The sequence below is a fragment of the Schistocerca gregaria genome, chromosome X (assembly GCF_023897955.1).
Source record: "Schistocerca gregaria isolate iqSchGreg1 chromosome X, iqSchGreg1.2, whole genome shotgun sequence".
In the NCBI taxonomy this organism is placed as follows: Eukaryota; Metazoa; Arthropoda; class Insecta; order Orthoptera; family Acrididae; genus Schistocerca; species Schistocerca gregaria.
This window is the reverse complement of record NC_064931.1, coordinates 164625472-164639181: the sequence shown is the minus strand read 5'-3', so window position 1 is coordinate 164639181 and position 13710 is coordinate 164625472. Positions and strand designations below refer to the sequence as shown.

Sequence of the window (13710 nt, the reverse complement as noted above, 5' to 3'; positions counted from 1 at the left end):
TGGTATTTGCTTGATCTGTTTCAGTCAGTCAGTCAGTCATTAATGTTCCCTTTGAAACTCTGTGGTTGTTTCAGTTTGTCTATGTCCCATCTCCATATTAATTTCCTACTTTTCTGCACTTTATGCTTCATTAATCTGCATTTCTTAACTAACAAGTTATGGCCAGAGTCCACATCTGTTCCAGGAAATGTTTTGCTCCACTTTTGCACAGGTTCCACTAAGTTTGTATGGCTGGACAACTAGTCTGGCATAGAAGTAATAAATTGTCCACACAAACCTTCCTCGTGAAGCAGTCTATTAGTGGAAACCATACCAAAATCCTTACAGTAATTCCTGAGATTAGCCTTCACATACAGCAGAAATATATAATTTATAATTTATATAGATCATTTGTAATGAGTAAACTGACTTTTCATTTTCAGTTTCACTGCTGTTATTTTTATTTTTGCTTTTGTTGTATACTACTCTTGTCCATTTGTATTTATTACTTGATTTAAAGGGGACTGATGACCATAGATGTGAAGTCCCATAGTGTTCAGAGCCATTTGAACCACTTGATTTAAAGTCATAACTTGGCCGTAGCATTGTGAATGGCAGATATTCATTTGAAGAAAGACAAATTATATCACTCCACTGTGATTTGTGGTTACATTCATTTGTATTACTCTGCACTATTGTGTCATTATATTTTGTGAGAACCCGTGCTTTTTGGTAACTACAACTTTTAGAAGTTTTCTGATGCTTCAGATCTATTTTCTTAATTTTAATATAAATGTATCAGTTATCGACTGTTATCATCACTTTGAAGCACTTCATAATTTCATCTTTGTAATTCACTTCTGATGTTAAGGTCACATTTTCTTCACACGCATAGTGAAAGTATGACCACTGAAAGTAAAATAAAATAAATTTCTTAGATACTTTGAAATGAACTTCAGTAGATGCCTAGTTCCTTGATAGCCTCATTTTTGCTATATTCCTGTATTGCTCACTATGTCCGTAACACTTGGCTGCTGAAATCCTTATTCATATCAATCACTATTTAACTATTCATGGATGTTTTCATCTCCAGGAGGAAAGCATTGCTTCTAACGGTAACAGAATATTTCAGGCTTCATCTTTTTATTTTTTTATAAAAGTCATAAATTATCGCAGATAATTCTCATTCGGATAAGTGGAACATTTCTGTTAAAGTACAATTTTGTGTCTTTTTTTTATTATTATTATATAGGGACTTACAGTGCTTTATCCAAGTTTTGAAACATTTGCAGGTGATACAGCATTTGCTGTAAATTTATTAAAAATCCTCAGGTTGTTGTCTAGTAGTAGCTACATTTGTGGATAATTATCAGGTTAAATAACAGTTTTCCATCGAAATGTAACCTAACATTTTTCTCATTGTATCATTTACTTAGCTGTTCTAATTTTGTGTTTCTAAAATTTTATCATATAGATTTTATGAACTTTTTTCCAGATGGGTTCACATACGAGTGTGCAGCAATTAATGAATGGTTCCTCAGTGGAAAATTTACTAGTCCCATGACCAACAGTCAGTTGAGTAATACCAAATGCATTCCAAATACAGATCTTAAAGCAGAAATTTGTCAATTTCTTTATGGTGAAACAGCATCCTGAATTTCAGGTTTTGCATTTGTAACCCACCTGTATGTACATGCCACATGTAATGGTGTTACATCACCTATTACTTCTAAATTCTAAATTCACTAGTCATAAAATGGTGACTGATTTTGTTACTGTGCACAGCTACTGTTCTCATTCTGTCTCTCACGTGTGAAAACATATGCTTTACTGATGCATTACATATTTTCAGGACATTATACAGCTAGTTTATTCTTTTTAAATTTGTGTGCACAGTTAGCTGAATATCCTACCATTGCTGATTGGTGATGTGAACATATTTTTGTACTTTTGAACTTTCGCTACAAATTGAAATGTCTATTTTTATGCAGTGTTGAACAACAGTTTGTGACAAAGGCAGTGTGCCTTTACTTTTTTATGTGAAGTTGAAGCTTCTAAGTTTTATGAAGGCTTATTGCTGAGGATGGTACACTTTTCAAAACACAAAAGTGTAGTCAGTGTAATGTTTGAATGCCATGAGTGACAGAATTCCATTATCTGTGCTTAACTTTATTTACAGGTGTGTTAGATTGCTTAACAGTGTTTATGTAAGTGCATTAGCACTTGGAGTAAGTAAACAAACGCCGACATGCTTTACTGCTCAAAGTCGTTATCGTGCCAGGAGAATTGTAATATCCACAATGACACCATTGCTGTAATTGAAGTGTGTAGAATTTAGTTTATTGTGTTGTTGATACATTTGAACTTTACCCATAAAGAAAAAGAAACGTTTGTTGAATTTTATGTATTATCTCCAGCTTTTTTAAAGCATTTTTATTGGTAAATAATGGCTCTCCATTTAAAAAACATGTCCTGTTTTAAAGAATTAATATATCATTGTTTTGTAATGGAAATTAGAGATATTACAGTTTATGAGACGATTTTCGTAATGTGTGTTATTCCATATGATTGGGGAATCCATGGAAGCTGAATATATTTCATTCCTACAGTTACATTTTTGTAAATCTTGCACCAAAATTAAGTATTAATCAAGCAGTATTTTTAATTATGATTCATCCAGAAAGCTCTCAGATCTCATTGCTGTTTCTGCCAAAATTATTCTCATTGTTACATGACATTTGCAGTACTCAGTAGCATTCTATGTACCCAGGATAAAAAGATACTTTTTTATCTCAGAATTTGATGAATTTATTGAGTACTGAACTAGTTATTTTAGGTTCAAGAAATGTAATTCCAGCTAGAGTAAACTGTGTAAACAAGTGTTTCTGTGTTGCTGTTACAAGCATTGCAATAGATTTGTTTTTGTTAAAGGAGATGAAAATTCAGCCTTGAATTTCATTATTGATGTTACTATATTTGTTCAGTTTTATTGCCATTTTTCATTGTAATTGTTGTAACAAGACATTTAATACCAAAGTTTGAAAGATTGTGCCACTGTGAGAGATGACATCTGATCACATATAAGAGTACCTTCACGATTAACAGTTGGACACACTATGTTAAGCACACGTAAAATTTAGTGTTGCTAAGTGGAACAACTGCACAATGAGATAGAATGATGTACAGACTTGACAAGCTTGCTCTTTTTCTTGGAAACTTGGTGTAATGAAAGTTAATACATTTTCCCAATAAGGCGGACAGCAGTTATTTTCTGTGAAGCTATCAACTAAGAATTTAAATTAATAGGTCCTATGGCCTGCACCTTCATAAAGAGTGCTCCAGTGGTAGGCATTGGTTACTTTCCACTCTTGATTTGATTGTTTTAGTTTGTGCTATTTATGGAACTGGTAGTGCGTGACAGAGGTAATGTTGAGAAGAGTGTAGCATTTGCATATCATCTCTTATTGTAGATACTGATGTTCCTGAATTATAACTACAAGACCATCATTATTACTTTTCCTGCCATTCAAAAGTAAGAGAGAGAGAGAGAGAGAGTGTAGTGTGTGCGCGCGCGCGCGTGTGTGTGTGTGTGTGTGTGTGTGTGTGTGTGTGTGTGTGTGTGTGTGTGTGTGAACTGTACTGAGCACTCACATGCCCTCTATTGGAGGATGCACCAACCTGGACTGTGCAGGTTGCTTACAGGCTCGGCCTCGCCCCCTTTCGGACAGTGAGGATGTGGCATTCTTTGTGCCACTGACCACCCCTGTGAACGTACCTGGCCCTAGGTGTAGAGCACCATTTGCACTGGGTAGCAGAAGTGGTGTTGGCCTTGGGTTTATTGTTCTACTACTGCGTATTCTCTGAACAGTTTTCTATTGTGAGAAACTAGGTTTTATTTATTTAAACTTCATTTTAGACCTGATTCACATGACACGAATCTTCATGCAGATAATCACCCTCCGTACCTCTAGTTTTACACCCTTTCTTATTATGTGTAAATAGATGTAATTCACTGACATTTGCATTGTGAAACATACTTGCTTCTCCTATTGTGATGATATGCATCCTTCATTTAGGCTGGAAGTTGTTTGCTATGTGTATAAAAGATTTTGATTATTCCCAAGGGAAAATAATGACATGCTCAATTACGATAACTTTTCTTTGTTTAGAAACTATTTCTTTGGGTTTTAGGTAGTATTCAGTTGTGCAGAATCTTGCCTTTCACTATTTTTATTCAACACTTTTAAATACTTTACCATGTCACAAGATTTCTCAAATGTTTGTGCAGATTTGTTCAGACAAGGTCAGTTGGCACAACTAATAAAATAATGTCAATGTTCTGTCATTTGCAGTCTAAAATGTCTTGTGGTACACAGTCCACGGAGATTGATTTGACATTATATCTTAATTGTTCACGTGATTGGTCACATTTGCGTAGGCCTCAGTGTGCAGAATAAGCTGCAGGGAATGGAAATGAGTCAATATTAGCAATATCAAAGAAAGGAATCTATTACATCAGCATTCTTGATAGACATTGTAATTTTTACCCAAAAAATCACTTTTTTTTGCTTTTGTTTCAAAAGTATTTTTTCCCCTTGTTGTATGCTCTAATAACAGATAAATTTTGTGGATTGGTTCAGGTATTAGTGATGGGTAGTCCAAAAACTGCATTTACTTATATATATTTTTACTAACAATACACATTGTTTTTCATATGTGCCTGTAATCTTGCAGCCAAATTTCTTGAATTTTTTCCTTCTAAAACCATGCAAAAATTCATAACCAGAATGAGAGTTCTGAATAGTGAAATTGAAATACCTCGGTAAAAGAGACACTCTTGCAACCTTCAAAGAGGATAATGGAAACATTGGTAAAAGCAAAATATTGCAGAGATTTTTCAGTAAAAAAAAGGAAGTTTACATAGGAATTTTGAATGCTACATCAATTTATTTCCTAAATATTTATTCTTATTGTTGATGCAGTTGTCTTGTACATTTTTAAAACTGCTCTGTGAAGGTTTGCCTCTTATAGTTTATCCATTGAAAAAAAAAAAAAAAAAAAAAAAAAAATCCCATTTCCTCGTAACTCAGCTAACTCATGGAAGTGTCATGGTTGAGCACCCATAAACAAGAGACACAAATACATGGGACATGTGATCAGTTTGCCATTCTGTCATAAATAATTTTGTCCATTACTTTTCTCTTTGTCATGAATTTTTTAAATTTAAGTTAAGAAACTGATTATAGAATGGATAAGTATATACAGTTACCAACACATCTCTATGTGCTACAAATTAAGGAAGCAAAACTCAGCTATTTATGGTAGTGTGTACTATATTTGTGCTTCTCAAATACAGATGTACTGTTTCATGCATAGTGTCCCAGCATTCTTTTGCCTTCAGTCTCTCTCTAGTTTGGATGTAGTTTCTTTTATTCAGAATCCAGAAGAAATTGGCTTCATGTTAAATAAGTACCCTGTTATGGTATATTAAAAAGAAAGAAAGATGATTATCTGTATTTATATCACAGTTTAATGTAATTCATACAACTAAAGTGTGGTGTGATTATGGAACTGACACTCTATACTGATGACAAACCAATAGAAAGGAATATTGTTTCCAAACAAACCCATTTGATCATTAATGTCTAGAGGAAATGTGATATCTTATTGGAGCATTATCATAATTACAGTGTTGAAAATGTGGGACCACTGGATTGTACAAGTGATTGCAGTAGAACAGTAGACCTTTAAATGGTGAAGTGTGAAGACTTACTTGGTCATAGGTAGTTTGGTATTTGTAACAGAGTCCTTAAGATCAGGGTAGTTGTTTTCATCAGTCTAATGATATAGATGATGTTAGTTAGCTACATGTTTCATAGCTTATTTGAATGCTTCTTTTATCACAGTGATGTAGAACAAGTCAGTTTACAGGATATATATACTTGAACAGTATCAAGATTAATGAATACATTATTTTTCAGTCCTAATCTTAAAAACATTTGAAAACTAGATTTTTTCAGGCTACTGCTTTTTAAATAGAAATTCATCCGTGGAATAGGAGGAGGTGGACAGGACAAATGAGTTTTGACTGAATTCAAGACTTGCTTTGCTACCTGTTCAACATTTTATTTTATTGAGCAAATGACCAAAAATTTTGTTGCTGCTTATTGAATTCTTTTCTTAGCCATTGTCAGCTTTAATAATGAATAATAAAGTTCATTTTTTCCTCAAGTTTGTAGGTGTGGGCATCTCTGTCCTTCTCAAATTGTGATGCATTATTGACAATGATTTGCATAAGTGAGTATATGTAATGTTATTTGTTTTTATTTAATTTTATCAATATTTTGTTGCTGTGAAATGTGTCATCACATGGGAAGTATGAATAAAAATGCATTTGGTATTAATTTTTATGGTTTTTATTTAATTACATGCAGCTGGAAATTGTTTTAATACATAATTTAGTTCTGTTTTAGGATGAGGTAAAATTTTTGCTCCAAACACTCAAGGACCAAAATTTTTAACCTTTTCACACTAGCATACTTTGGTTTATACTTTCTGTCATCACATGTCACATCACTCAAGGTGTACATATACAAATGTGCTGTTTGAATGACATGTTTTGCAATGACAGAAAGGATAAACCAATGTCTGATGGTGTGAAAGTGTAAAATATGTTCGTAATTGATTCTGTTCTGATGATTGATAGAAATATTGTTTCCAAACAAACTCATTTGCAAATTGACAGTTTAGAACATACATTTCACCTCACTCAATTGGAACTAAATTATGTATTTGGATGATTTGTACCTCACGATGGAACCACAGGGTCTGAAATTCATCATGTAATTAAATAAAGCACGAAAAAATTGTGAGTGAAGGCATTTTTATTCATAATTCCTCTGCAGTTAAAATGCCTACCTCCTTGAAGAGGTACCTACTTGAGGACCGCAGGTGAAAACCACCTATTTGTCTTACCTCATGATTTTCTGTAATCGAGTGGTGTGTTGTCCCAGAAAATTTATCCATAAGACATTATTGAGTGGAAATATGCAAAATATTTCAGGATATTGATTCATTTGTTTCCAAGACTAGCAACTATACAAAGAGCAAAGGTATCAGAACCCAATTGTTTGAAAAGCTTAGTAATATGCTTCTTCCAGTTCAAGTTTTCATCACCATAAAATTGTGAGTATTCTGCTCTGTTTACTGACCCCTGTTCACGCTCTACATCAGTTGTTGGTATGACTGTTTGTTGTACAGGACTGAACATAACGTGTTTTCTCAATATTTAGGGGGAATCCATTCTCATAGTAGCATTTAAAAATTCTTTGAAAAACATCATTAACAATGTCTTCTGTGATACTCTATAATGGAATTTATTGTAATGCTGGTATTTTCTTCTGCAAAAATTGTCAATTCTTCTTCTTGAATGTTAAGTGGAAGGTCATTCACACATATAATAAATAGGAGTGGACTCGAAATTGAATCCTCTGTTACTCCCTTAGTGATTTCTCACCAGTCACTAAAATTTTCTACCATTCAAACATTGTTTGAATTATTCAGCACAACATTTTACATTGTGTTTGTTATATATGATTCAAACAAGTTGTGTGTAAAGCCATTGATTCTACAAAACTTGAGTTTTTCTAGTAGTGTAACATGATCTACATAATCAAATGCCTTGGAAAGATAACAAAAGCTGCCAAATGGTGATATTTTATTTTTTAGGACTTGTAATGTTTGATGAGTGAATGTATGAATAGCATTCTTAATCAGGCAACCCTTCTGGAATACTAAATATGATATGCTAAGTAAATTGTTTCTGCTGAAATGTGACACTATTCTTGAGTGCATTACTTTTTTGAATATTTTGGGAAAGGATCTCAGTAAGGAAAGTGGATCATAATTATGTATATCTTTTTTGTTGCCTTTCTTATGAAGACATTTAATAATTGCATATTATAATATATCTGGAAAAATTCCCTGTGCCAATAATGCATCACATACAGTGTGTGGCAGGTGGAATAGTCAATATTCAGGGATATGACAGGAAAAATCATTTGAAGAAAAAACTTTCCATAAACATGGACTGTAAAATGCATACTTTAAGAGCTACGAGTGCTTCATCTTGAATGCTGTGTAACAAATCTTTTCTACTGCTAGCTCTTTGTTCTCCATATTTTGAGAGGTGTTTGTATGGACCAAAGCAAGGAAAAAAATGTCAAGTAAAGCCGGCCATTGGGGCCGAGCAGTTCTAGGTGCTTCAGTCTGGAACCGCGCTGCTTCTACGGTCGCAGGTTCGAATCCTGCCTCGGGCATGGATGTGTGTGATGTCTTTAGGTTAGTTAGGTTTAAGTAGTTCTAAGTGTAGGGGACTGATGACTTCAATGTTAAGTCCCTTAGTGTTCAGAGCCATTTCAATCAGTTTTTGTCCTATAAACATGGGCTCTAAAGCTATAAGTATTGGTTCATTTTTGCTACTGTAAAAAACATGTCTTCTACTGAACAAGTGCTCATAGTTCTTAAGGGATGCATTTTGGAGCCCATATTTACCGGACTTTTTTGCTTTGAATGATTGTTCCTGTCATGTCCCTGAATATTGACCATTACTCTTGGGATACCCTGTATATCACTAATGATATTACTTGTTAAGTTAGAACAAATCCTCAGAATCCTATTTGAAATTCCATCAACAGCACATGAGCTTTTGTTTTAGAATTTTATCAGTTTCAGTAAAGGATGTTGGTTAGAGTTTTGTGGAATGACATTTTTAACATATTCTCTTCCTCCTTCTGAGGAACCATTTAATCCTATTTTTGCTGCTACATTTAGGAAGTAATTGTTAATAGTACTCACAATGGGCAAATTGTCAGTCAAACCATTGTCATTTAGTTTAATTGCTACGGTACCTAGTACACTGACTGGCTGTCCTTTGTCCCATTTGTTAGTGACCCATTTAGTTTTAATCCTATTATCTGTATTATTAATTTATTTCTTGACATTTCAATGACTTTCCTGAAAGTGTAATAGTATTTTTGTAGTATGCAAGTAATGTCTGCTCTTGACTTATTCTGGCCTTTATAAAAATTTATCTCATTCTCTTACATAAGATTTTAATTCTCTTAGTTATCCATTGCTTAATTTAATTAAAATGGATTTTCTGGAAAATATTGACAAAAATGTACTCTAGAATAAATTGAATCTGACAGCAGCATCTCTCTATGTATATGTATATCTAATCCCATACCGTCTCTTTTAACTTACTCCTAAAAAATAGTATCCTGTTCTCATTAATAAGACTCAGACAGTAAGGGGCATTTAATTAATTGTGCATCATCATCAGACAGTCCATTAACAACTGAGTGCACATCAGTTGTTTAAGCCTGACAGTTGTCTATAAAAATGTTGTCAGTTAGTGTCTCCCTGTGTACGAGTTGGAAAATAGGTTACTGAGATTAGATTGGAACACCCAAATACTGATTCCAGTTCATTTTTCATATCCATATATTTTACGACGTCTGCATTGAAATCTCCACAAACTACTAATGGTTTCTTCTTGTCTGACAGGTAACTCAATCATGCATCTAGATTTATAAAAAACAACTGAAATTTACTAGACGCAATCTGTAGATTTTTAAAATGTCCATAGAAGTATTCTGCAGTAACAACTCACAAGCACATTGTTCTAGATTCTGATCTGCACAAAAGATATTTAATTCAGTATTTTTGACTTCATGTCCAACTTTTGGCATGACTCTGCACGAAAATGATGCTAGTCTGTAACCCCGGATATTTAACTTCTCCATCCCTGTGGGTACATGGTATTGAGAGAGAGGCACAAAACATCTGTAGCTTCAGAATTTCCCACATCATTTAGGCATACAAGAAACTCATTATCTTGTTTTTCAACCCCATAATGATCTAATGATAGAAATCTATTTTATTTTTCTCAGAAGTATGACATATATTATGGCCCTGTTCTCCTCTACTTTCTTTTAATACTGTCTGTACATAATCTGCCTCTAACCTAAAAAATATGCCTCTCTGACTCAGTAATCACAGGGATTCTTGTGAGACTGTGACCCCCCCCCCTCCCCTTACACTTCTGCAACATGCTCAGTTAATCTGCCCTTCTTCCCATTCAGGTGCAGGCCATGATTTGTGTATCCCCATCTCCCAATTGCAGCAACAGGCGTGGTAAAGGTATGAGACTTTGTTTCATTTAGAAGCAATCCACTCAGCTCTTTGTTTACATAGCTAACAGACATATTAACACAGGATCGTATTGAATTCTATATTTTAATTTGCTAGCCAGGCTGTTTCCTGCAAGTACCTGATTCTCTGCATCAAAATCACTGGAAAAGGCCCCTAAGTTCTCTTGGCTTCTGGCTAAGCTTGGTACTGGGCTTCTTGGTATTTTACACATAATTTTCCGGTAGTGTGATTGTTTGTGTGTCCTTCAGAGTGGACAGTTTTATATTCTCCTTAGCCTAACTGGAGAAGAGTGTCAACACTTCATGTGTATTGTTATATATAGTTTTTGAAGTCTGTACATTCTGAAAATATCTGTAAAACGTTAATCACTAACAACATTCATTAGCATTGTTTCTTCAAAGTGACTGTCTCAATTCAGTAGTAGTAGTAGTAGTAGTAGTACTTAAAGAAAGCTGATAGTTTTAAAATACTAATTAAGGTTTATTCATATGTATCACACCAAAATTAAATTTTTGTGCAAATTTTGATACCGATATGCACATAAAACTAATATAGTCTCCAGTGTTGTGTAATAAAGTTGTTAAGGACTAAAATATTGAGCAAAATAATATATTTCATATTCTTTGAAAATATAAGCTTTTAATGTTTACAAATAGTTACCATGATAGTTTCAAAGGCAGAAAATGGAATGAAATATATTTGTGTGTGACTTTTTGATAAGAATTCTTATTAATACCAAAGATGATACTGTAATATGTTGAACTAACCATGTAACAGAATGACTGGCTAGTACTTAACACTGAGCAGATGCAACTCTCAGTACTGCCAGTTGCAACACTTAAAACAGGAAACAGTGTTCGCAGCTTGTAGAACAATAGGTAGATGAATTAGTTAGGAGGATGTGGGAAGGAGGAGGGAGGAGGAATGCAGCTCACTCAGCTCTTAATGTAAGGTGGCCCAGTTTCATTTTTGACATTGGATGACTCTATTTTAGCCAAGGTCTTAGTGACCTCTCTCTGTACCACCATATTCCTATTTCCTCCTTAAAAACCAATACCAAAGGTCACTGTTAAGCTAAAGTGTTTCTGTCAGCAGCAATGGAAGTACCTGAACATTAGTACTGACCACACTTTCTGTATCTCTGTCATATTAACAAGTTTCTTATTTGAATTTTTATTTTTATGTATTTTTAACATGTTAGGCCATTATTGTGTAGTGTTTACAGTTATTGATATGACCCTTCCATCTTGAAAGACAAAATATATTCTTTTTGTCTTTGTGTTCAGAAGACAAGTAGTAAAAAAAATAATTCAGTGACATTTACTTCATTCACAAAAATTGAAGTATTTTAGTGGAGCTTATTGATGTAACTATTTCAGTAATAAATTTGGAATCACAGTAAGTACAATACATCAAAAAGAACAGAATAGTGCCATAGTGTGCAAACAGAAGCTCATTATCTCCTTTGGCATTAAGCAACATAGCTAGTGCAAATGGTCTTGAACTTAAACTTAAAGGAGCAAAACGGATGAGTTCAATTTAGCGACATTAACTTCAAATCTGTTATTTACTTGCTGAAGAATTCCATCTTTGATTGTAGGGTGGCCCTGTTGTAACAACTATTAAATGTTTCCTATACATTTATGAATAATGTTGAAATTAATTGTGTGCTTCCTCGGGGTTGTTTTCAGATAACAGAAATTTTGTTGAACATCATAATACATTGCTTGCACCTTTATTTTAGCTATGCTTGTTGACTTTATGCAGTGTATGTATTTCTGTAAACCATTTTTATAGTTCTTAGAGCAAATAAGTGCTTCTATGTGCCTTTTCTTTGTATGCCCACCACTTTAATTTTAAAATTATACAGAAGACCTTTTATTATTTTTAACGGATCCATTAGGGGCAAATGCTGTACAGTGCAACTGAACTGTTGAAAATTTAATTCTAATCAAGTCTAGTACTGTTGCTGTTTATATGTTTTTTTTTTTTTTTTTTTGGGTCATATAGGACTATGTAAAACTGTCCTTTGCCTTTGTAGTAACAGGTTAATATTTGTTATCTTTGCAGTAAACTGTAGTGTTACTGTAAGTCATGCAAATCAAAGAAACATGATATTTCTTAGTTGTCTCCCCCCATGCATTTATTTACTACTTTTAATGTCCATTGAAAAATACCTTCTCTGCTAGCCACTACGTGGTTTGTATTAGATGTTATGTCCAGTACCAAGGCATCAGTATTCCTTTGTATTCTGCTCACAGACACTACAAGTGAATTATTACTGGTTACACATATAAGTTTATATATTACTATTTCATTTGTTTGATAATCTTAATTAATAACAAATATAAAATACAGCAGTACCTGTCAGACATTGACTATATGTTTCCTTCACACATGTAGGATACCTTGTAAGCTAAAAAGAGTATAATTATTGAAAAGTTTCATAATATGATGAGCTGTACATACATACATACATACCTAAATTGAATATCTTGTTTATGTAATTGTACTTTATTTATTCAATAATAGAAGTATCTTAAGGCTTACAGTTCGTGATCCTCTAATATATATCACCTTCATTAAGTTAAACTTAAGTGAAAACTGCCAGATGCACTTTCACGTAATGTAAATTCTGTTAATGCACTGACAGTTTCATTTGGAGTCAATGAAGGACATCTGATGTATTGATGCCAGTTTTGTTTCTCATTCTTTTGTCAATTCAGTTTAAGAATGTATTGTGTTCGTAGATAGGTAGTAAAAAAATAATTCAGTGACATTTACTTCATTCATAAAAACTGAATTATTTTAGTGGAGCTTATCGATGTAACTACTTCAGTAATGAATTTGCAATCACAGTAAGTACAATACATCAAAAAGAACAGAATAGTTCCACAGTGTGCTAACAGAAGCTCATTATCTCCTTTGGTGTTAAGCAACATAGCTAGTGCAAATGGTGTTGAACTTTGCAGTATGTCATGTGAAGTATCATGATAGAGGCATCTAAAATATCTATAAGGTACTAAATAGTTTTTGTCATTGTAACAATCATATTTTTTATCATAATTTATCATTTTGAAAGTATATCTCTTGACCATTATATTTTCAATGGTTCAAGAATCACCAGGCCTGTGTTTATAGTTTTTAAATATATTTATCATTTAAAAAACACTTACATGTTTTGAGATTTGTAGATAAATGTGTGTTTATATCAGAAGATGATTATGGTTTCTAATTGTTATTTTTCATAGCTGCCATAATTATATGAAAATTACTTTAAAAATTGTTACCAGTCACTGACTATGTCTGGGATTTACAATATCTTCACAAAAGCAATCAGTGTTGTGGGGAAATCATCAAGTTTAGTAACTCCTAAAAACTGGAGTTTCATTACGCTTAAATTATATTTCGTATTGTTCTGCGTATTGGTAAGATACACACACAGAAACGAAATTGTGCACAAATTTTTGTATGAGAAATAAACTTTGCTGGAAATGAATGCCTTGCTTCTTTATT

General features: G+C 33.3%; 1 protein-coding gene across 5 annotated transcripts in view; it reads left to right on the top strand.

Moving 5' to 3' along the window:
- LOC126297649 (WD repeat, SAM and U-box domain-containing protein 1-like) overlaps positions 1-13693 on the top strand; it is a 223542-nt gene extending 209849 nt beyond the window's left edge. For all 5 annotated transcript variants that reach the window (XM_049988728.1, XM_049988727.1, XM_049988729.1 and 2 more), the window contains exon 18: positions 1475-13693. In XM_049988728.1, the coding sequence (XP_049844685.1) occupies positions 1475-1635 (161 nt within the window). In that variant the 3' untranslated portion in view covers positions 1636-13693. The remainder of the gene's footprint in view (positions 1-1474) is intronic.
- Positions 13694-13710: the final 17 nt, after the last annotated feature.